General features: G+C 39.0%; 1 protein-coding gene across 2 annotated transcripts in view; it reads left to right on the top strand.

Moving 5' to 3' along the window:
- Positions 1-21167, top strand: part of LOC136885679 (acetylcholinesterase) — a 1299399-nt gene extending 1278232 nt beyond the window's left edge. For both annotated transcript variants that reach the window (XM_067158378.2, XM_067158379.2), the window contains one exon: positions 20143-21167. In XM_067158378.2, coding sequence (XP_067014479.2) covers positions 20143-20297 — 155 coding nt within the window. In that variant the 3' untranslated portion in view covers positions 20298-21167. The remainder of the gene's footprint in view (positions 1-20142) is intronic.
- The last annotated feature ends 5435 nt before the right edge of the window (positions 21168-26602 follow it).

Genomic DNA, 26602 nt, shown 5'->3' with positions numbered 1-26602 from the left:
AGCGACTGCAGCTATCGAGCTCGATAAATTTGTAGAGCGTCAGTATAGAGGTGGTGTGTGTTATTTCATATCACTGATGGTATGTCATTGATATAAATACATAAAAGTAAGGGCCCTAGAATAATTCCCTGTGGGACGCCATTAAGTTTCATTTTCCATTTAGAGGCCTTGTCGTTTACTATTAAACGCTGCCGACGGTTACTCAAATAAGAACTAAAAAGCTAGAAGACTCAAATACTATCGACATATGCTTGGATTGGTCGAGAAGAGGCTGAAAAAACAATTTTTTAAACATTTAAATTTTCCGACAAATGGTTCAGGGAAGTAGGAAGGACCATGAGCAGTCTGGATTAAATGGGAGAGACATCCTAAACCGAATATATTATTGATCACTTGATGGACAGCTCCAGAGGCTTTCGTGACAAACAGAAAACGAATAGAGGATGTACAGAGAAAGACTGCAAAGATATTGGGATGCAAAGAAGGCTTCCAGTAATGTACGATTCTTGCCAAACGTGGTCTCAAATGGCCGTAAACGAATATAATAATAATAATAATAATAATAATAATAATAATAATAATAATAATAATAATAACAATAATAATAATAATAATAATAATAATAATAATAATAATAATAATAATAATAATAAACGGTATTCAATCAGTAAGAACATGCTTGTGTCAAACTAACCGAAGGTAAGATCCGTTTATGCATTTAATTCCTAAAAAGGACACGCACGGTTTATAAATGTTTCGTCAATCAATCCATAGACTGGTCTGAAGCAGCTCTCCATGCCACCCTATCCTGTACTAACATTTCTACGTAACTACTACATCCTACAGCTATTCTGATCTGTTTGTCACCGGGCGAGTTCGCCGTTAGGGGCGGCTGTGAGCTTGCATCGGGGAGATAGTGAGTTTGAATCTCACTGTCGACAGCCGTGAAGATGGTTTTCGTGGTTTCCCCATTTTCAGACCAGGCAAATGCTGGGGCTGTACCTTCATTAAGGCCACGGTCGCTTCCTTCTAACTCCTAGGCATTTCCTATCCCATCGTCGCCATAAGGCCTATCTGTGTCGGTGAGACGTTAAGCCAGTAGCAAAGAAAATTCTGTTTCTCATGTTCATACCTTGGTCTACCCATACCGTTTTTACTGCCTCCGCTTCCCTCAAAATCCAACGGTACAAGTCCTGGGTGTCCTAGGATGTGTCCTATCATTCTACGAGGGCTGAACATAAAGTATCGGCAATATTTAATGAACTAACAAGTACAGCTGCATTACATTCCTTCATTGTAGCCATTCGCAAAGTCTTTTAGCTTTTGCCAAATATCGGGAAGCCACTGGGGACTGCTGCAAGACGTTCGCTGTTAATGACAGCGACGGAGCGCTCTACTGCGCGGAGTACAGATGCCAGGAAATCAGCGGCCTTGGAGGAGTTCCTTCAACTTCGGAAACAGGTCGAAGTCACGACGACCCATGTCCGGTGAGTACGGAGGGTGTTCCAAGATCTCCCAATGCCACCGTTGCAATGACAACGACAGGGCGATCGTCTCTCAATAAACGGGGACGTTTGTGCCGCACAGCCGGACGTAATGTCGTTCCAGAAATCGGCAATAGTAGTCACTGTTGACGGTTTGTCCCTCAGGCACAACAAGCGTAAGAATATCTTCCTCGATGTCGTATGCCACAATCAGCATAAGCTCCACCCGACTGCGTTCCTGTCGAAATTCCTGTGGACGCGGCGAACCTGGGTGACTGGGTGATGGCATTCCTTCAACTGACACTTTAATTCAGGCTCGTGCTCACGTCTCATCAATGGCAACAATACGCTGCAGAAATGAGTCTCCTGCGTTTCGATAGCTGTTCAGCTGAATGCCAGCCAGTGTATACCGGTGACTTGATGTCAATCTGATCTTCAGGAATGTGCTGTGCAATTCCACAGTCTCATTCTGACCCCGCAAGAAACGCCTTGACCCATCGTGCAACCGTCCCATACCTCGCCACAAGCTTCACGTAATCCTCGATAAGCGGCGAAATCGACACTCTTCACTTCAACGCCACACACCAAGAACACTCCCAACTGGATGCCTGTCAAATGCACACTACACATCGACAAGAGCGCCAACTGACCACCCCCATATCCTATTTGCGCATGCCCGATCTCCTGCGATCTTCTACGTTGACCCTACTTTATATAAAGCCCTCGTACCTCTTGTTCTGGTCAAATTTCGCCATATTGTTCTAGTCTCACCAATCTCATTCTATATCCCTTCATTCGTACCTGACATGAATTTGTCTCCGGCTGGATGGTTTGATCAGGGGACTGTACACGTATAACATTATCTGGTGGTGGTGATTATTGTTTTAAGAGGAAGTACAACTAGGCAATCATCCTCTACATAACACTAATCAGAGGGAAAAATGGAAGGGATCCGAGACTTCGAAAAATGAAGATATCGGTCAAAGAAAGACAAGGGCCACGAAGGGCGTAAAAATGAAATAATTCCTAGCCCTCGCAAACCTAATAGCGTCGGGGTCGGAAAAGAACAAGAGTTGACCAAGAGAGGTCAGACAGGATAGATGAAAGTGAGGAGCTTGGCACAAGTAAGTGGAAGAAATGCCAGGACTCAGATGAGGGCCCCGTGGTCGCCAACCCACGCTCCAAAGTTCAGATCCCCTGGGGCCGCTTTTAGTCGCCTCTTACGACAGGCAGGGGATACCGTGGGTGTTACTCTACCGCCCCCACCCACAGGGGGTAACATTATCTGGATAATGAGTTCATGGAAAACAACAGTGTCATCAACAGCATTTTAAATGAGAAAGAGCCGATTTGAGTGGTTCAGACAGTTGAGGAGCTGGCCTTCTGACCCCAACTTGGCACGTTCGATCCTGGCTCAGTCCGGAGGTATTTGAAGGTGCTCAAATACGTCAGCCTCGTGTCTGTAGATTTACTGGCACGTAAAAGAACTCCTGCGGGACTAAATTCCGGCACCTCGGCGTCTCCTTAAACCGTAAAACGAGTAGTCAGTGGGACGTAACGCCAATGAAAATGAAAATCCACAGCCTGTTTCCAGTCATTGGACCGGGTCAGGAATGGAATGAATGTAGTCCCCACCTACGGGCGAGGATAGGAATTGTCGGCTGCCGAAGCCTGTCGCACTCCTCTGGGGCAATGATTAATGAATGACAGATGAAATGAAACGATATTGGAGAATGTTGCTGGAATGGAATATGACAGGGAAAACCAGAGTACCCGGAGAAAAACCTGTCCCACCTCCGCTTTGTCCAGCACAAATCTCACACAGATTGACCAGGATTTGAGCCACGGAACCCAGCGGTGGGAGACCGGCGCGTTTATTAGTGCATTTTTTTACAGTGGCGAAGTTAGGGCTCGAGGCCCTCTCGTACACTTAACCACATACTAATCAAAATTTTAAATAAAATACTAAGATACTTAAAAGACTTAAAACTACAAAAATTAATAGAATTGAAAATTAATTTAAATAAATTACTAACTAAATTCACATTAAAATTAATTAACATTAACAACTCTTAAAACTGACTAATCCTCAGGCACCCACATTCATACTTCAACCATTCAGTCAGCTGCCTCAGCAGATAGTCTCGGCAGGCGACCTTAAATGTTGACAAAGAGCTAGTTTCTCTGACCTGAGCTGGCAGGGAATTCCATGGTATGGCACCGGTCACCACAAATGACCTATTAATTTTATTTGTGAGGCACACTAGAATAGAAAGAAAGGATCTCGAACGTGTATTTAAGTTGTAAAATGATGATAAAAAGGTGAATTTAGAAGAAATATACAGTGGCTGATTTTTAGTTAACACTCTAAACACCATCGCTGCCAACGTTTATCAGGCTTCAGCCATGGGAGAGCCTGATAGTACGGGGTGATATGAACATCGTACCCGATATTGTAAATAAATCGCAGGCAGGAATTCAGAGCTCGTTGAACTTTAAGTGTTTCTTCTCTCGTCATGTCAACTAAAACAACGTCACAATAATCAAGAGTAGGGAGAACCAGTATGTGTATTAGTTTGGCCTTTAGCTCAAATGGAAATACATCTCTCTGCCGTTTAAGAGGGTGAAGCACACCAAAAATCCTTTTACGGATTTACTTCGTGTGATCAGGCCAATCAAGCGGTTCATTCATAATTACGCCGAGGTTTTTAACCGTTTCACTGTAGGGAATAATGTTACCATTCAGTAGGATAGGCGGGATTGCGACATTGGGTGAGTAGCTCAGTAATTTTCGTGATCCAATTATGATTGCCTGAGATTTTATGGAGTTTAGTATAAGAGAATTTCGTTGAGCATATATACTGAGTCGTCGGAGGTCATTGTTAATATCTTGCATTGTATTGCATTGCATTGTATTGTATTGTATTGTATTGTATTGTATTGTATTGTATTGTATTGTATTGTATTGTATTGTATTGTATTGTATTGTTTCACGTAAGTCTGAAGTCTTGCAGTGGCCATAAATTTGAAGATCGTCAGCATAGAGGTGGCGTGTGTTATTTCCTGTCACTGATGGTATGTCACTGATATAAATACGTAAAAGAACCCTAGAATACTGCCCTGTGGGGCACCACTATGTTTTATTTTCCATGTAGAAATTTCTACATTTTTTTTCCTTCTGATCAACTGCTTTGTGCGATTTCTTAAGATGCGGTAAAATTATTATTACTATTATTATTATTATTATTATTATTATTATTAAATGGGAAAAGGGCAGAAGGGAGAACGCTGATGCAATTTTAAACTTTGCAGTATTCCTCGTACGAACGAAAAAGTAAAACAAAGAAATCTGAAAGCAACTATAAAAAGTAGAAATAGAATGTTACAGTGATAATTATAATAATAAACTCCACTTTAAGGTGGACTGCTCTAACTTACGGCAAAGAACAAAACTTTTCCCTCCCGGTCTATTTTCACAAGATAAGTTTGCAGTTTCCGACTCATTACGCCGAGTAATTATATAGCAGAATCTCCGCTGACAGGCTTACCAATTTACCAGAGTAAAAGAACGCGAGAGAAGCGAAGCAAGGAAGCCAATATGGGAATGGGCGGTAGAAATTATGCATGAAGATATTACGTTTCAAATATTTAATTTAAGAAGGATTAATACTGGGAGAAAATTATTCCATGATATTACAGGTACCAACGTAGTTAATCAGTAACGGAATTGTATCAAAATTAAATAAATAATTTCATGGTATGACATTAGTCATACCCGCCATGATTTTTAAGGCTTCCAGTCGGTCCAACATCGTGGTTAGCCGGTTGAGTCCCGTTGGTTGGCAAAAATGTCACCTTCGGAAGGAAGCAGCCGCGGCCATAGCAGCAGGTGTGAAAATTGGAAACAACGGAAAACCTTCGTTAGAGCTGCCGACAGTGGGGTTCGAACCCACTATATACCGAATGCAAGCTCACGGGTGCGCTCCCCTACCCGCACGGCCAATTGTTCTGTTTTATAATTCGTGATAACGTCGGAAAATACATAAAACTTTTTAAAGGTAGTGACTGGGTTAGAAGGAATGCATGTGTCTATAAATTAATGAAAATGAAAATCCACAGCCTGTTTCCACTCATTCCACCGGTAACGAACGAATGGAGCCCAATCTAGCGGCGAGGGTGTGAACTTTGCCGGCTGCTCAAGGCTGTCGTACTCCTCTGGGGCAATGATTAGTGACTGACAGATGAAATTATTTTTTTTTTTTTTTTGCTAGGGGGCTTTACGTCGCACCGACACAGATAGGTCTTATGGCGACGATGGGATAGGAAAGGCCTAGGAGTTGGAAGGAAGCGGCCGTGGCCTTAATTAAGGTACAGCCCCAGCATTTGCCTGGTGTGAAAATGGAAAACCATCTTCAGGGCTGCCGATAGTGGGATTCGAACCTACTATCTCCCGGATGCAAGCTCACAGCCGCGCGCCTCTACGCGCACGGCCAACTCGCCCGGTCAGATGAAATTAAATAATATTGGAGAGTGAGTGTTGCTGGAATGAAAGATGACGTGGAAAATCGTAGTACCCGGAGAAAAACCTGCGACACCTCCGCTTTGTCCAGCACAAATCTCACATGGAGAGACTGTGATTTGAACCACGGAACCCAGCGATGAGAGGGCGACGCGCTGCGACCTGAGCCATGGAGGCTAACTGTCTACAATTATGACCTAATAATTCTAATATGAGTTTTATTGTGCTCTAAATACTGATGCAAAGTAACCCATATGAACCGGTAACTTTGAATCATTGCTTATATTTCAATAAATAATGTAACCAGATGCAAATTTAGAGGATGGAATGGCCAACTGTATGGCAAGAAACAAAATGGATTGTAATACAAGGTTTCATTGAGAAATAACAAATTTTAAAGAATGAAAGAAAGAAAGAAAAAAAGAAAGGAAGGAAGGAAGGAGGGAACAGTTTTAATGGAATTAAATACTGCAACTATAATGCAAATATTAAAACGATCTAATCAACAAATTGAAATATATATAACAGCAAACATTTTGTAAGAAGTTCCACTAACTGGGTGCGGTTATACAATTTTGTTTTAAGTTCAGAAATTCGAATAATTTCATGTTGGCACAATCTCTTTGGAGGGTGTATTCCTCCAGTAACATTCTTTCATCATACAGGCTGTATCCGTGATGATGTTGCAAAGCTTCAGGGATGATGGATAAGGAACCGTGTTCCGGACACGATCGAGTCAGAAGTTAAGCAAAATTATATTCATTTAAGTCTGTTTACCTGCACAAGTTTCACAAGCTGCTCCATTTACAGTACAACAAATGTTCGAAATGGCGTCTCCCTGCATCAATGCAGGCACGGCATCGTCCTACAAAGTTCTGTCGTACCCGTTCGAATATCCCCGGTGTAGTTTGATCAGCGGCACAGCAGACAGCGAGAATTCTCGCCAAGAGATCCTCTTCAGTCTCGACAGGTGTCTCATACACAAGGCTTTTCACATGGCCCTACAAGAAGTAATCAAGTGGAGTGAGATCAGGAGAACGAGCGGGCCCACGAAACAGGACGTCCTCTTCCTATCCATTTAGCAGAGAATGTCAGATCTAAGTGTTCGCAAACCCTCAGTCCAAAGTGAGGTGGGACCCCATCATGTCGGACGAAGGGCAAGTGGGATGTGTTCCAAGAACATAGCTAGTACATCTCTGAGCACCTTTGTGTACACTACTGCATTTAGGCGGGGAGGAAGAAGAAATTACCGAAACGAAATAACTTTTGACTCAAACGTTTCCGGACTATGGTTCCTTATCTCAAATTCATCCACTTGCCGTCCTCTATCATACCTGAAAGGTACTGTAGTAACCTCATCACGGACACACCATGTAGAATACTTTTATTCATCACTTTGATCTTTTTTTCGACTGCATTTTGAAGAGCTTTGTCACAAAAATAAACACATGAAAACAGCGTAACCAAAATATAAGTTTTCGAAAACATGCTTTGAAGTTCCATCTACTGAACAATGCCAAAACTAATTAACTTCGATGAGATTTATCTCGAACAGATGGGGTATATCTTTCCTTAATTTTGATGCAATGAATCACCGTTTTCCGGCAGCACTAGAACAAATTAAATTATATGTAATGAGTTCTAATTTGACACCCGCAATGAATGTAGATATATAAAAGTGTTCTTGACAGTCTCTTCAACGCAGACCAACCGTCTACTCCAGGAATGGATGAAGGATGCGCTGTATGTGAAACGAACAAGGATTGTGTCGTGCTACAAGGTTATTCAGTAGGTTCCAACATGCTGGAATGTGTGTTACTCTGTTCTTTATCCGCCAGGGAGAGAAGCGGAGGTAGCAAGAGGGTAAATCCCTAAGGAGTTTCTCACCATGCCTTGGGAATCCCCTTTCTCATGAATATGTAATAAATTTCCGTCCTCTTTATCTTCTACCAGAAAGAAAGTGCCCTTGTTTAAGAGAAACTTCTGTCTCCAGACGGACTTGTCAAACAAAAGGAAATTTACTAGTACGTTACATCAGTTCCTTAACTAAGTTTCCTTGCCCACAGACAAAAATTAGAAACAGATGAGCAGACACACTGATAATACGTACAGAGACAATACTTGTACTCTAATAGGAGATATTGTACTTTGTATAGGTATTTACTCATAAGAACATCGCAAGAATCCTGAATTTTTATAAAATCTCCAGCAGACGTATTGCTGAAATTTAAAAACACAATTATTCTTAGATTTAACTAAGACCTGCTTTGACAGGCTTGAAGCATTACATTACATTAAACAATGGACTAGATTGTCAGTCATTAAAAATAAAGGTACTGTAGTGGTGCAGAATGCTTAACGAGTCTTTTATAACGCGTACTATTATTATTATTATTATTATTATTATTATTATTATTATTATTATTATTATTATTATTATTATTCATTATGCCCACATAAGGAGCACGTTTGAATTTTTTAACACTTTTCTCGTTTTTCTCCTTCTCTTCCCACTATCCCTTCATCTTCTCTTCTCGCTGTGTCCTTTTTACATTGTTCAGTGGGCTTTACAGAAAATTTGTGTTTGCGAATTAAGATTCTGAATTTTATTCTATCTTGAAAGGTTTCTTCATTAATGCCAATTTCATTTAGGTTTTCTCTGACCTTTTTTAGCCAATTACTGAATTTTGCATGGATAAGACTAAGTTTACAATTTTCCTCGTGACTCTGTTATTATCCACTCTATGTAAGTGACCATAAAAGAGTAATCGCTGTTTCCTGATTGTTCTTTCTTCTTCTTCTTCTTCTCCTTCTGTTTACCCTCCAGGGTAGGTTTTTTCCTCGGACTCAGCGAGGGATCCCACCTCTACCACCACAAGGGCAGTGTCCTGGAGCTTCGGACTCTGGGTCGGGGGATACAACTGGGAAGGTTGACCAGTACCTCGCCCAGGCGGCCTTACCTGCTATGCTGAACAGGGGCCTTGCGGGGGGGATGGGAAAATCGGAAGGGATAGACAATGAAGAGGGAAGGAAGCGGCCGTGGCTTTAAGTTAGGTACCATACCTGCATTTCCCTGGAGGAGAAGTGGGAAAACACGGAAAACCACTTCCAGGATGGCTGAGGTGAGAATCTAACCCACCTCTACTCATTTGACCTCCCGAGGGTGAGTGGACCCCGTTCCAGCCCTCGTACCACTTTTCAAATTTCGTGGCAAAGCCGGGAATCGAACCCGGGCCTCCGGGGGTGGCAGCTAATCACACTAACCACTACACCACAGAGGCGGACGGTTTCCTGATTGCATCTGTGCTTTTTTGTGTAACTTGATAGATTTCATGTGATTTCTTTTTCATCTATATACCATTTTGGCCGGCCCCGTGATGTAGGGGTAGCGTCCCTGCCTCTTACCAGGAGTCCACGGGTTGGATTCCCGGCCACGTCAGGTATTTTTACCTGAACCTGAGGGCTCGTTCGAGGTCCACTCAGCCTACGTGATTAGAATTGAGGAGCTATATGACGGTGAGATAGCGGCCCCGGTCTCGAAAACCAAGAATAACGGCCGAGAGGACACCTCCTAATCTGCAGGCCTTCGGGCTGAGCAGCGGTCGCTTGGTAGGCCAAGGGCCTTTAAGGGCTGTAGTGCCATGGTTTTTTTTAAAATACCATTTTCATATTTTGGTTCTAAGATTTTTCTGACGATTTTTCTTTCTTGTTTTTCGATCATCTTTAATCGAGATCTGCCACCAGTTATAATAGTTTCAGATGCATAAAGTGTTTCTGTGTTAACTACTGTGTTGCAATTCCGTAATTTTGCCTTTTTTATATAGTCTTTTATTGTATCTGTTCCAAGTAATTTTGTATGCTCTTTGAAGTTTTGCAATTCTTCCTTTGTTAGCTTGCTGATTTAACACTGCTGATTCAATAATTTCACCTAGATACATAAATGTTACTACTTGAGCGATATTTACACACAATATTAATGCTATGGTTAACAAAATTGGATAAATACAAAAAATAACTACATAACTGAAAACTGGGACGATTTGTAAATAAAGTGGAGAAATTTTTCAAACACATTATAACAGCAACTTTTAAAAAAAAATAAAGCATTAAAAGGTGCTTCGTATTGTATATTACACATATTCAAGTGCATTTCTAATTCATATCTACTTCCTTCAAAAATGGGACAGTCAAATAGTTTGTGGTATAAATGAAAAAGCTTCTTGGATATTGATTCAAAATCTCTCAAAATATGATCGAAACTTTCCATGTGCTGACATAAACTGTTAAAATACGGCCATGTGTTAATCTACTCTTCACTCTATCTTGTACGGTCGGAAAGAGCAAATTCCTTGTAATCTGACCTATTCTGCTAGTTATTCACAGATTATTCCACATATTCTACGTGAAGTTTTCAGTTCTTTTTTGACAAATAACATAGGACACTTGTCATATACGTATTTGCAAACATACGGTATGTTCTTGCGTATGATGCCACTAGATGTAAACAACAGTGTGGGTCTAAGCATGCCCTCAAGTTCAGTGTGTGAGTGAGAGCGTCACAAAATGGAAGTCAACAAGCAGGAGCAACGACCGTGTTTTAAAATAGCACTTCTCCGCAGCAGAAATGCACCCCCAATGCCATGCAGAGCTGCGGGAAGCATTAGGTGTGCATGCCATGCCCTACAGAACAGTGGAGAGGTGGATGGAGATGTGCAAACAGGATAGAGTATCAACTGTCGATTTGCCTCGCCCAGGCCGTCCAGTGTCCACGGACAACGATGTACCGATAATAGTGATCGATCAGTGTTGACATGAGGACAGGCGCTGGACTCTAGCTGCATTGCAAGAACACACAGCAATACAAGCGACAACAATACGGCCCATTTTACATAAGGACCTACAGATGCGTAAACGTTCTGCAAAGTGGGTGCCACGTCACTTAACTGAGGTACAGAAGTGGACTCGTTACGAAACATGTCGCATCAGTCTGGACAGGTTTCAGGAAGGACAAGCCATGTTGAATCGCATTATTGCAGTCGATGAAACATGGGTGCGTGCTTATGAACCTGAACTGAAGAGACAGTCAAGTGAATGGCGTCGTCAGGGGTCACCACGGAGACACGACCCTCGACAAAATCAGTCCCCCAATAAGGTTATGGTAATCCTGGCATACGATGTTCAAGGTGTTCTTGTGTCTCATCCAGTGCGTGAGGGGCACACTGCCAGTGCAGTTTATTACAATTCCTTTCTGTTGTACCAATTGCGCCGTGCAGTGCGAACCAAACGACGGTGGGGATGGGAGGTTCTTCCACAGCCGCCTTATACGCCTGATCTGAGCCCGTGTGACTATGACCTAGTCCCTAAAGTCAAGAAGCCATTACGTGGACAATGGTTTGCTAACAAAGAGGGCATCGTAATAACATTTCGGAGAGAAGTGTCACACGTTAGCGGTACACATGCAGTGAATGGTATTCAGCGCCTGCCCCACCTCTGGCAACGTACAGTGGAAACCTTGGGTGATTATTTCGAAGGTCTGTAACCAGTGGATACCTGTCCTTTGTACGTAGTGTTGTGTATTTGCTGTCTATACCATAATAAAACAATGTTTACCAATGGCCTGCGTCAGAATTTGTCTTCAGGCATTGTGCATAAGTACATACCCCTATATTATTTTATATTATGAGATAATTGTAAATATTAGTTTAATCATGAACAGTTTTTGACATTTTAACAAATCAATTTTTAATATATTAGAATATAAACGTAATCTTGTAAAGAAAGAATAAAACTAATGAAAATGGTCAATTTTTGGAGACAAATTATCCACAACTGAACACAACAATAAACAGGTACAATCTTATTCCTTTTTGTATAGGGTTTGTGGTGTACATACCTTGTTTCTGCTTTGATGTGTAGAACGAGCTGATCAACAGTCTGTTGTTCTTTGAATATTTCCTCCCTTGTGTCTTCAGAAGGCTATAAGTAAGAAATAAGAAAAGTAGAATATAGAAAGATATAACCATAAAAATGAGAAAAAGAAATAAGTTAAAGGGGTCATGAATTTTAAAAGCTACAGAGAAACATAGCACGATAAATGAGAGGACAAAAAGGAAGCGGTGGGGATTTTAAAAAGGTGGAGATAAATATAGTAAGATAAACAAGAGAAAAAAGAAAAATAATACATATTTAAAGCTATAAGAAATTTTAAAATAATAAAGGGAAAAATACGGCCAGTTAAAATTAGTAAAATGATAAGAATATATTTTTCCGTGAATAATTTCGTTTCTTGATCCAATTATAACGATCTACTCGTTTCACGTGGTAGATTGAATCTCTCACTATCGCTACCTACGCTTTTCTTTGCCACCTTCCTGGCCCCTTAAATACAAGTACTCGGAATTTGATAGAATTGTTTCCTCCCCTGTCTGGCTTCCTGCTAATGATTCCTTGAAGCACGTTGTCGCGAGTACAGCTGAGAGAAGAGCTGTTAAGATCCGACTTGATCTTTCTTCAAGACGTTTCACAGCCAATGAACCGAACATAATACCCGAAAGAGTGAAATAAAAAAAATGGGAATGAATATAAAAATATAAAGGGAAAGTACAAGAATCAGAAGGAATGGGGCCAGAAATTAAAAAAACGGAGAGCTAAGAAAAATACATCGGGAAGAAGGGAAAACTAGAATTAGAACAATTATAAGTAAGGGGAAAAGTAAGAACAGGAAGTGGAAATGGGAAGAAGAAAGAACAGTACGGAACAGAATAAAAATGAATGCTTAAACGTAAAGATTAAAAATGATGGTTATAATAAAACAAAAATATATAATAAAGGAATAGTGAATTTTAAAATGAGACGTAAATATAGCAAGATAAAACTAACAAGATAAGAAAAAATATAACTAATATAATATTAGTCTTAAAACGTGCCACTAGTATCCTTTCCGTCAATGGGTACTACTCCATAAGGCTCCTCTTGGCATCCTTGTCCATTAATATACCCACACCTCAATAACTCGCTCCGTCGCCCTCGGGTCGTCCAGAGTATACAAATGTAGCTCCATCATGGGTTGCCAATTCCCCAAACCCACTACTTCTCACCTCACTCAAACCTAGGATGTTCAGGCCATAATCCCTCATACATGCCACTGCCTGTCGTAGCCTTCCACATTCCCGCAGAGTCCTCACATTCCATAGCCCAATTTTCGTTAGCCTTTTCAAGCCAAAGTTCGTCATCTTTGGATCAGTCCGGTTTCTCATTGTTGATGTATTTGTAACAAGGTAATTTAAGGTTGTGCGAGTTATTGGCCCACAGCACCCGAGCTTGATGGGGGGGGGAGGCTGCCACCTACGCTTCCAAGCCTGCTGTTTTCTGTTGGGGTAGTCTGCCTTAGCCTTTGAAGATCCCTCTTCACCACAAGGCTGTGGTTTTCCTCTTTATTTTACCCCAAGAGGAAGGGTTGCCTCCTCCGCCAACTTTGCCGTACCAAAGGTCTCCTTCTCCGCCTCAGTTGCAGTTAAAGACTTCACCAGAGCCCCGTTAGCCGTTACTTTTCAGGGTTCCTGTAAGGCCTTCAAAGCTACCGTAGCGATCCTGGGGCACACAAGGTCCCCGCTGTACTTCACCCTTATAGACTATCCCCTACTTCCTACCGTTGCCCGTCCCGCACGACGTGCACGGGGAGTTGGACTTATGGGTGACATAACTAGTATAAAGGGATAGGGAATTTTAAGATAAGAAATGAATACAGCAAAATAAACACGAGAAAAACTGTACAGATTTAAAAGGATAGTTAATTTTAAGGTAGAGATAAATACATTAAGATCAAGCGAATTTAAATAGCGAACTGAATAATAATTTAAAGGGATAATGGATTTTAAAGTAATACAGATAAATACAGCACGTTAAACATGAGAAAATTAGAAAAATAGTACAAATTTACAGAGATAGTGAAGTCTGAGATAGAGATGTATACAGCTCAAGAAAACGAAAAAATTACAAAAAGAATGATAACTTAAAGTTATAATGAATTTTTAAAGGGATGGCGATAAATATTGTAACATAAAGACGATAAAAAATAAGGAAAGTAATGCATATTTAAAGGATAATGAATGTTAAAATTATAGAGATAAATACAGCCATAAATACAGATAATAATAAGAAAATCTTATTCCACGAATAATTTCGTTTCTTGATCCAGTTATAACGATCTACTCGTTTCAAGTCGCAGGTTGAATCTCTCACTATCGCTACCTACGCTTTTCTTTGCCACCTTCCTGGCCCCTTAAATGCAAGTACTCAGAATTTGATAGAATTGTTCACTCCCCTGCCTGGCTTACTGCTAATGATTCCTGGAAGCGCGTTGTCGCGAGAACAACTGATAGAAGGGCTGTTGAGATCTGATTTGGTCATTCTTCAAGACGTTTCAAGGAACCACCCCGATGAGGACGAGAAACCATCCATCTATTAAGAATCGAAAAGAAGCATTCTTCAAACTAATCTCAGACGTCTTCTAAATTTTACAGGAAACGACAATCTTATATAAGTCTTCTGCGTATTCTTCTTCCTCTTCCAACATCTCCTCTCAAAATCTTTTATTCTTAAAATCCATCGACATTTCAAAAGAAAACTTTAATAAGATCTCTCGCTTCCTTCCTCTTCTTGCTACTTTGTTGAACACGAATCCAATTTTGGTATTCAATCTCCTTTTACATTGTGGGTCATATTTCAAATAAGTGCACATAATTTATTGCGCTTCGTGGGGTGGAATTCAGAGATGCGCTGCGCACTGTACCGGAATGACACTCGACTTGAATGGTGATTAGTGAAACGGCTGATGTAGATAATAATAATTGAGATTAATTGGGAGGCGAGGAGAAGTTACTAAATAAAGTTGACAATCACAGAATTACAACGTTGGCACATAGGAGTGTCTGAGGTATGAGCGATGCTAGTAATACCAATACCGGGCGAGTTGGCCGTGCGGTTAGGAGCGAGCAGCTGTAAGCTTGCATCCGGGAGTTAGTGGGTTCGAACCCCACTTTCGGTAGCCCTGAGGAAGGATTTCCGTCGTTTCTCACTTGAATATCAAACCTTTCCTATCCCATCGTCTTCATAAGACCTATCTGTGTTGGGGCGACGTAAAGCAAATAGCAAAAAAAAAAAATGTAATACCATTCCTTATGCAGCCAGTCCCTGTTATGATCGTTTATAGGGTCGGATGGTGCATGCATTTCAGAGGGCTTGGCAGATTGATATGTAATAGTAACTTCTGGCTCGATGAGGAAGGTAACGGGAAACTACCTTACTCCTCATTTCCCTAGTAATCGGGCGAGTTGACCGTGCGGTTAGGAGCCCGCTGCGGTGAGCTTGCATCCGGGAGATAGTGGGTTCGAACCCCCACTGTCGGTAGCCCTGAAGGTGGTTTTCCGTGGTTTCCCATTTTCACACCAGGTAAATGCCGAGGTGTACCTTAATTAAGGCCACGGCCGCTTCCTTCCCACTCCTAGGCCTTTCCTATCCCATCGTCGCCATAAGACCTACCTGTGTCGGTGCGACGTAAAGCCACGAGCAAACAAAAATTCCCTAGTATTCCTCTTCCATGAGGCCTTGAATACTTGTGACTGCTGTTGGCGGAGCTGTGGAGGATCAAACCGGCCTTCGGGCTGAATACCCAACATACATAGGCATAGGCTCCTTTATATCCACCCCTACCGGGCGAGTTGGCCTTGCGGTTAGGAGCACGCAGCTGTGAGCTTGCATCCGGGAGATAGTGGGTTCGAATCCAACTGTCGGCAGCCCTGAAGATGGTTTTCCGTGGTTTCCCATTCCTAGGCCTTTCCTATCCCATCGTCGCCATAAGGCCTATCTGTGCCGGTGCGACGTAAAGCAAATATCAAATATATATATATATATATATATATACACCCCTAGTCTCATTACTTCCTTGGTACGTGGTCCGGAATGAAATTATATGGCATGTTTTAGGCCGGATGCCCTTCCTGACGCCAATCTCACGTGAGGAGCTAACAAAGATGACATGAATGATGATGAATAAATTTAGGTTGGGAGGGGAAGGAATCGATCGGGTCTGCTCTATGAATAGGAACTGCCGCGGCTTTGCCTGACAGTGAAAGTGGTAAACCACGGAAAACCATCGTCAGGGCTGTAAAAGAACAGGGGACCTTATTTTTGGGATTACCTTCGTATTTATTGATTAAACCACTAATAAAACAGATATCTCAAAATTTTAGGCCTACCCCTGAACTACCATTTCACTCCGCGTGAATAAAATAATTTGTTTTATAGCCTAGAATGTAGCGCCTCATTCCCCCACTTTACACACCGATTTCCATTAAGGTCTCTCATTCTCCAATGGCCACTTCCTTCCCACACTCTATGGGTGGGGTGCGAGGACGAAGAATACACCCACGGTATCCCCTGCCTGTCGTAAGAGGCCATCAAGAGGGGCAACCGAGGGATGATGCCATTAGAACCATGAGACTGCTTGTTATTAGTACCATTACATGCGAAACACCATTGGTCGACGTTACCTTGGGAGAAAAACAGTGGCTCTACGCCACATAGGAGCGGTACCACTATGCGAGAAACACTACGGGTCTGCGCGTTGCGTGTGATTAAGTGTCATTGTATGTATTCCACCGGTCGGTTCCACTGTGTTCAGAATGGGTCTGCGTTACGTATGAGAAATACCACGGGTTTGGCTGGCGCCCGTGATTAGTCCTACTGTGTGACTGCGTTGCTTGTGATTAGTGCCCTTATGTGTTACCTGTGAGTGGTGCCATTGGTGTGTACATACCATGAGTCTGCATTTTCTGTGATTAGTGCCACCATGCAAGAAACATCATGAGTCTACGTTACGATTTATTGGTACCACAATAACAGGAACACCACGGTCCTGCTTTACCAGTGATTACTATTATGAGGGCCCGGTGACCTGGAGTTTAGACCCCTTTCGACAAGAAACATCAACTCTTAAAATAAGGAATTATGAATTGGATTCCCTGACTGTTTTTGTTTCACGATCATTTTTTCATCATCATTCGTTTTGGATTCTAGTCAGTGGAAAATTTTTGAATTATCGTTTTATTTCTTTCCACCTCGTACCATTAGGGGCCGATGACCAAGCTGTTAGGCCCCTTTAAACAATATACATCAGCCCCTTCCCACTCCTAGTCCTTTCCTATTAGGAATTGTAGTCCAGCTCTCTCTTCCATAATGTAGCGAGTGTAACATAAATTCTAGGGGTTCTGATAGACCGCACCCCTCATATTCATGCAAACCCCATAGCATAAATGTTGTGCAGACTAGATCATGCTTGTTATTCACTTCAGTAAGTATGGAATCTAACCTGTTTCTGACTAAACATCTGGAGTCTAATGAGATTGTCAGTTCAAACATACGGGGAAAATATCAAGCAATGTATAATTAACACCCAAAATCAGCGGAAACCAACTCGAGCTCCCGAAGTTCCGCTCCGAAAAGACTCGAGAATATTGGATCATATATTGTTTGGCTAGCTACATTTAAATTCTGTAGTATGGCGCAGTATTCAATCTAGGAAACATAGGCTATGGGCTTTACATTTAGTGCGTATTAGTATAATTAATAACTGGACTTAAATAAATATAAAAAAGTCAAAATTTTTCCCAAATGGCATGCAGTATATTTCGAATTATATGCAGTTTTCGGTTTCCTCACGGATATCACTGGATTTTTAATGTTGAAGATATTTGTTAGCAGACAAAGTAAGGGTCTCCATACTACGAAAACCTTACAATTAAGCAATTTCTTCAATTGTGCCGAATGTTGAAGGGCTGAAACGCTGAAGGGCTAAAGGGCTAAAGGGCCCGTAAAAGTTTCAAATTGTGAGTCTTGAATAACTCCGTCAAACTAAAAAAGAAACAAATTTTGAAAATCACTTCTTGCCTTAAAGCGGTGTCGAAAATCGCTTCTTTCCTTACTCGCTTTTTTTTATATACAGTTCCTAGACAAGTTAATTTAATTGCATAATTCTTTCTGTAATGGGTTCCTTGGTTCAATACCCTCAGGCACGTTTTGATTTTTTTAAGAATGTCCACACCGGATGTGGTTACAAGGGCTTAAGTGAAACTCTGCACTGACTCACATTAGTGTTCGTAGTGGTAGAAAAAGGCAAACTGCTAATATAATCGACCGGATAACGATGATTAGGAAAAGCAGTGTAATTTTTAAGAATAAAGGATATATTCTCATACTTTATTACCTAAAATTCGTAGCTCATATCCGCAGAATGTTTTCAACATTCAGTTTCTTGCCTGGAGGGTTAGAACTGTGGATTTTTAAAAACGCAGGCATGCTGAGAGGAAGTGAAGAATTCACAAAGGCTAAGTTTCCGACTCGTTGGCTGAATGGTCAGTGTACTGGCCTTCGGTTCAGAGGGTCCCTGCTTCGATTCCCGGCCAGGTTGGAGATTTTAAACTTCATTGGTTAATTCCAGTGGCTCGGGGGATGGCTGTTTGTGCTGTCCCCAACATCCCTGCAATTCACACATTACACATAACGCTATCCTCCACCACAATAACACGCAGTTGCCTACACATGGCAGATGCCGCCCACCCAGCTAGAAATAGCCACACGAAATTATTATTATTATTAAAGGCTAAGTTATCGTGATTGAAGAGCAAGTCTCTCAGGTTTACGTCACAATCATTCAATAAGACGTCAAATGATGGGAAAAGACAACAAATGTACATTTATCACTGTCAATATTGTTTAATTCCTTTAACCAGCATTCATAGCCATATTAAGAGTATATTTGTTGTTATTAATCTTGTTGCTTCTGCTGTTCTCATATTGTTCCTAATCCCAGTATTACTCCTTCCACTACGCAAACCAATAAATATAAAACACTGTTCTACAAAGGTTCTATTTCTAGGATGAAAATATATAATAATAAAGGAATTTGAATTGCTAAATTCAAATCTGGAACCAGAATTTCCCCATCAGGGATGGTTTTCCATTAATTTTAACATATATATCATATGCGCTATCATTATTTGGAGTAAACATGGTACACTTATGAAAAAATAACATTACTATTTATGATTCTTTTCCAGACATTGAGATTATTGTTCATATAATGTTCCATGTTAACCTCAAAATCGCAGTGAGAATGCAACGTTTTATACCTATTTAACCTTATTTATTTGGCTTCGTCAGATACATCAAGTGAGCATTTTTGTTAATATTCTCTTTATTTGTATTGCTATTCGATATGTCTGTATGTCTGCCAAATAAAAGCGAGCCTGGATATGTTTCAAGAAAGTTACACAAAACTTCCTTGGAAGTACAAGAGACCCTATACGTATAAAGAGTTTGTGAAAGAAATGATCAAAGCTTATAAAGATTTAGGATGCAATACATCCTTGAAAAAGTAAGTTTCTGGGACTCACATCTAGACTTCTTTCCAGAGAGTTGTAGCGATGTATGAGATGAGCAAGGAGAAAGATTTCATAGTTTCTATTTTTATAAACATTCTATGAATGACTGTTAAAAAGTGAGAACATTATCTGAACACTTCAACTATCCCCTTTTGTTACTATCGTGATGTGTATAGCCCCCAAAATTGAATTTCTGTCAGTATTTCTATGACTCTAAATTAAAGTTTTATATATGAAAAGATATACATGAAAATACTAAAGAAATTAAAAATTCCGGTTACTAAATTCAAATTTTAAATCATAATTTCGCTATCAGGGAGAGTTTTCCATTAATCTGAACATATATATCATATGTGATATCATTGTTTGCGGCAAACAGGGTTCGCTTATTAAAAAATTAACATTAACTCTACTATTAAACATGCCTCTAATGTAAAATTAATTAATTATATTAAAACTTTGATCGAGATTAAGCAAGCTTATTTTCAGAAAACTAACACCAGGTCTGAATTTAGCGTTAAAATGTCTATAAGAATGATACATTTTACCTTCAGAAATACGACTTACTTGTAGAACAGTGTAATCTTTATACATATATGTAACTCCCCAAAAATGCTGTAGCTATATATCATCGTACAAGTGTACAAAATTCTCAGTATGATATATAACAATCTGTATAATTGTTTCTTTTTGTTCACAGCAAATCCGCAGAACTACGGGAACGAAAAATGTAACTGCACCGTAGCGGGAGCGGCGTCGATCCGATCTCCCCTTGACCCCGCATCGACCTTGGCCCTGCTGACATGCGGTGTCGCCCTCTCGTTGACCTTGCTCTTGCGAGGTCACAGTGTCTGAGTGTAACGAAAAATATAGACCAAAATGTATAATAATGTCATGACCATCTGAAAGGCATCAAACAGCGTCAGTTGGTTTACTCCATTCCAAAGTCTCCTGTGGGCTTAAAAACAACAAAGCTGTTATGAAGAAGACGAGTTCCAGGAGGCCTAGAAATGTTTCTACACAGCAGGACCAAAGAAGAGGAATGTTAAAAAGAACAGGTTGATCAAACTGAAGTTACTTTCATAAAATAAAAACTTCACAAGATGCAAGAGAATCATTTATCGCCAGTCTCCTAATCGTAAACTCTCCAAATTTAAAATACAATAATACTGATTCTCTTGCGCACAACCGTACGAAAGACAATGCATCACTTCTAAAAAACAGTGTGTTAGTTGTCGCAAGGTAACTGGGAAAAAAGAACAGATTACAGATTTTAGCGAGGTTACCTTTAAGTGAAAGTTTGTTGTGTAGACACGAACTAGCACTATCGAGTGTTACGGTGAGGCAGTCTGATATATAGTGTCTTCTAAGGGTAAGAAACCTTTCCTAAACCTGCCTCTCGTGAAAGATTGATTAAAAAAGGAACTAATTATAATAAAAATCTGATCGAGATTAAGCAAGCTTATTTTCCGAAGCTTTATTTGTGAGCTAAATGTATGGATAATAAATAATGTTAATGCAATATATAAAAATAAACAAATTAGCTTATACAATAGTAGATACGGTGTAACATATCTTTGATCAGGAGGTTTCTACCATCAAGAATCAGTACGCATATTGACATAAAACATTGGTTGATTAATGCGTGCACAATTAATAGCTTCTCTATTTTTCATGAATAAAACCTTTTTTTATTACTTTCAGACCTTTTCAGAAAACATTAAATTTCTGAGTGCACAAATATTATGAGAATACAAACAAGTCAAAATTAGTTCTTATTTAATTAACCTCTCTTGCCATAGAACAATATTAAGGCTTTGTGAATGCTTCAAAAGAGAAAAGGCTTTGCACATAGAAACCGTTTGGATTACACTAACACTGCGCCAAAATATTTTTACATCGTCTATGAATATAATAAGATCCGTGCTTTTTAGTGTATATAAATCAAGTACTGCCAATGATAATATAGATACTAACAGAAAGTAGAAAAAATGTATAAAGAAACGCGAACGATGACTTCATATAAAATTGTATGACATAAAAGAATATCTTCGGCGAAGAATAACAGGAATGACATAATATAAGGCAAGTTGCAATGCTGCGTTTTAGGAATCTCCTGTATGAAAAAATCATTAGTCCTTCTAGTTATTATACAAATATATTAAATATACAGAACGTATCATTAGAAGGAGAAATGCTAAGTGGTATGATAAAAGGTTTTCTAAGTGTAAATCATTCGAAATGATTAAAAAGACTTCAATCATATCTATAGACCTTTCTTGACTTTCAAAGAGATTTCAAGGGGAGAATATCAATTTTACGTAATTTTCATATTAACCTGCCTTACTTATTTATAATTAGTTTTGGAAAAAACTCTACAACAATACAATAATAGTTAGTGCCTCAAATCTTTTTCGAATTAATCTTTAACAAGAAAATCTACAAGTATTTACGAAATCAATACACTGCTAGTTAAAATTAAAAAATATAATTTTTCTATCTAAAGGCCATGACTGCAGTATGTACTTTGTACATTTATGTTGTTCGCAAAGTACTTCGAAGACAAAAATGTATTATCTTATTTCTAGTACGAAATTTGTTTCTCTATGTGTCTCTGGTCACTAATAATCCCCCTTTCTTTCTTCCTTTCTTTTACTTTTTGCAAGATATTCACCTGAATTTTTACTCTCGAATTCATTTGAGAATTTTTATGCTTCGTAATTAATATTTTCACGAATTAAATTTTGTTTCCGAATGATCATGCCAAACAAATATATATGCAAAATATATGTATTAAAAGATTATGCAAATAATATCATCTTGAACGGCAGGCGTGGCCTTTGTCAATCATAAATTTCACACCTAAACATTCAACGCTTCGCTTTTTAAACTTACATTTCGTAGATTTTAACAGTTCCATAGCGTTAGAACAAATTAACATCCATTTTCTTCCTTACTAGATAACGAATTGTAATCCATAAATTAAAAGTTATTATGTATCACTTTCAAACGTTTCTTCACGAGATAAAAATAATATTATTATATCTACCGGCAGAGTTGAGTTCTGCTTAAATGTTAATTAAAGAGAGAAAATATTTCACACAAAATATATATAATTTTAAATATTAAAAACTTTACTTAAATACTAACTCATTCTCTATTTATGTAAATGTTTTGCTGGATTGTCAGAACAGACATATAAAGGGCGGATTTCGGGGTTAGTCAACATGAATGCCTTCATACATAATGTTCAAGATCATTCTAATTCATGAGGTGGTGGTGATGGTGCATAATTCAAAATTTTGAGAAGGGATCAAATATACCCTAAGCAGTAAAGTTCACAGGAGAGTATTCCTTGATGTGAAAACTCGTCAAAATATATTCTAAATTGGCTAATTATTTTAAAAGTTTTCAGCTGTCTGACTTTTTTTTACGAATTCGCCAAACTGGCTCCTCTATGGAACACTGTTTGAATACAACGTGATCTTCAAACGCACATAAAAAAGGTTAGGAGAAAATGGTAATTTATATACCTTGCGACCTTTCCTTAGTACTACAGTGAATTAAATATTTATTACCTTCGGCTGTTATTATTGTAATAAATTTACATTTCGACACTCAAAAAAATCTGCCAATAATTCATTTTTGAAAATATTGTCAATACATATTCTTAATATGTCCAGGAATAATTTTGAAAGCTTTTAATTATGATCATTTATTATTTAAAACAATATTCTGATATTACAATAAGTTCTTATCTTATCTTATGACTATCCTAATTGTTTCCGAATTCTATTAAATATTCCTGTCCTCTTCTTTAGACTTACATCTTGATACTAATTAATTTATAGCAATATATAGCAAAATATAAAACAAAATAAAATTCGGAATGCTTATTTCAGAAATGACCTTGCAAGAAGGAACATGCCATCATTATAACACATTTTGATTTTGTTAATCTCTTCCCATAAAACTGATTTTGTTGAAAGGGGATTCTACAGACACAGTTTCTTCTGCTTCATATTTTTTTCATTTCCCTGTATATATTCTCACAAGAATGATAATATAAATCTCTAATTTAAAAAAATACTTCAGTCTCTACGAAGCATGCGATGACGTAGTACCGTTTCTTAAATTATCTCTTGGAATATACTCAACCAATACCACTAATTCATACATGGAAGAGCAACTCCCCCTGCCCCCACTAATAGCCTACACCGTATGAGAAAACACATTTGCGAACAATCACACCATTATCTCTAGTTTTGAACGTGAATTTAATCGCTCGAACATGGGTTGGATACTGGAGTTCAAAAAGAATTTATAGTGAAAAATATACGCATGCAGATAATTTTAAAGTAAGAATTATGCCAAATTCAAGGGAAAGATAAAAACTGAATACATACATAGGAAATGATTTCACTCTTGCGATCACAAATTATCGCTTAAGAGTGGAAATTTAATGCAAGGTTTCGTATAATCAGTAATTTTGCACAATTCGCTGTTATCACACTTTGTTAGTAAGTGTATTTTAGAAATTTGCCTCGGACAGTTTCATTTATGTATATTTCAAATTTCAGGGGCAATAGAACGTGAATTAAAGGATATCGTGTAAGATGTAAATGATCGGTACTTATTATTATTATTTATTATATTCGAATTTGCCTATCACGGCCACGTGAAACAATTGGTTTACTGGTAATTCTTTCCTTCTTTACCCCAGAACTTTTCTTTTTTCCACTCAGGTTCCTCGGTATTTCCTCTTAACAGGTGCTATTAGTTCTAGTACATCGACTTTCCTGCAACCCCTAAATTCCACAGCCTCCTTTAAAGGCATTTCTTAAATCAACATATCCTTTAGATTGGTTACAAATTTTTTCATGTCTTTTCTTGTCGTGGTCACCTTAAATTCGGTGAAGGAAATGAAAATATTCTTTATCAATCTACGTTCGCCCATTCTGAAGACGTATCCATATCATTTCAGTCTTCTCTAACGTACTTCACCTTTAATCGTCTCCACTTTTTTTATTAATCCTTATTCTTCCATGTATTATCTTTTCTTTTTACCAGCCATAGGATCGTCTTTAAACATTTTCTTTCTTCCTTCTTTAGTTCCTACATTTATACTATTTTTATTCCTACTTAAAATAAGGATTAAAATTATTTATTAGTTACTCATTTATCTCTTTTTCACCAATAAGGGCAGTTCTAAGGCTATTGTAATGGAAATTCTTCGTGGTTGCAAAATATTCACATAAGTAAGACTTTGCTTGCTATTTGGAATGTGAGAACGCTTTTGTACATTTAGTGTGGATAAATTCTCCCTTCTTCAAACCAGAACCGCCCATTAAAATATAAAACAATTTAAAAATTAGTGCAGGTATTGATGTTTGTATGAATTATTTTTTTTTCACTAACATTCTTATAACATTCAACTTACGTCGTGCTAGGTCGTTAATTTCACGAATTCTCCATAAGAACTGAATCATATCTCCCTTCGTTTGTAAACAATGTCCATCATTCACCTCTATCTTAATATGCACTGCAAATATTGTATTAGTTTTTGGAAAACTACTGTAGTTTGAGTAAGCGACGACTCTGCAATTAAAATATATTTGAATCTATTGACCATAATGTATCATGGAATGTTTCGGTGTTTGTGTGCTGTGTTTTGCTATACATCACTACGGTACTAGCTTTAAGACGTACATTACAGTACGCCATTAATTAAAAAAAATATTAATAATAAAATAAGGATTATAATAAATGTTTACTTATAACGTTAATTATTTGTATCTTTGTTTATTAAAAAATTGGTAGGCTGTTTCATTGACAAGGCTCCTAAGTTCTTGGCGTGATAACGTGATATTTACACAACCATAGTCTTTGCAGCCGCGCTCGTCACTTTCTATGATTTCCTGCACCTCCTTTGGCTCACAGTGGTGCCTTTCAGGATTCGCCATGCAATCATCTCTGTTGATGCTGCCTCCTAGAGATACCTGTGCAACGGAGGTAAAATGCTATATGTATTTTTTTACGAAATTGAGAGGTTTCCCACATTCATTCTCTGTATTTTTGCGTTTTTTCCGGGGGGGGGGAAATCAATATCTTCTCCGAGAAATAATAAGCACAGTATACATCGAAAACAGAGAAAAATCTTAATGTGAGAAGCAGGTGGTAAAAAATTTCGTACTATTATTAAAGTCCAAATTTTACCAGTAATAGGTTAGAATGCAAACGTACTGCAGCAAGTAGCAAGCATACTGCACGACTGTTATGCCATAAGATTTGCATAAATATCAGGCTATCAAAAATCCTACAATTTGTTACTCCTCCTATGTTATGGGAGAGACGACTGGACGAAATTTCCTAACAACAAAACTAATTTGTATTCTACCCTATTAATGCCCAAAAATCCGAACTCTATGGTTATTTAACAAACGTAAACGAAGCTTTTCAATAGAAAACGGACAAGTGAAATGAATACCGAAAACCATTCCTTTAGTTTTCCTGTAAAATTGCGTATTTGAGATGGTTTTCTTTACATCCGGGGCGTGAATTTAATTACTGTGCATGTGAGCACTGGAAAGGCTGGACCAACCTGGTGGTCTCCATGTGTTGAGCTTTCTAGAGTGCACTTTCTAGTGGATTTATCCGAGATGTCTTGATCCAATCTATCGGTTTGTGCAAGCTCCCTCCGCGAAATGTTCCTAAGCTATCTGCACGGCCCACTCTCCTCCATCCATGGCCTCAAATCTTTCCTACTCGGCGATATCCTCCAAATGTTGATACCTAAAAGAATGAAATACATTAGTAATTTCATGTCGTAAGAATATCCTTAGATGGATGTTCATCAGCGTATCTGACCTCCGAGTCAGAGTTAGCTCGACTCGATCCCGGCCCGTATCGGAGACGCGTGTATGTGTTCTTATTAGTACACACATGTATTTTGCATACAACATATTACACTAAGAACAACCACGCAGGAGCGAATACATCCTTCCACGTGCGGGTTGGGGTCAGGAAGGACATGCAGCCATCAAACTGGGCTAAATACATTTAAAGTGCTCTCTCTTTGTACATAAGAAAAGATCAGGAAAAGCAACACGTTTATCCTACATCCCTACCCGCAGACCGAATGACAAGATGTTATCAAGTCA

The sequence above is a fragment of the Anabrus simplex genome, chromosome 14 (assembly GCF_040414725.1).
Source record: "Anabrus simplex isolate iqAnaSimp1 chromosome 14, ASM4041472v1, whole genome shotgun sequence".
Taxonomy (NCBI): domain Eukaryota; kingdom Metazoa; phylum Arthropoda; class Insecta; order Orthoptera; family Tettigoniidae; genus Anabrus; species Anabrus simplex.
The sequence above is the reverse complement of the archived record's forward strand: the minus strand, read 5'-3'. Positions and strand labels throughout refer to the sequence as shown.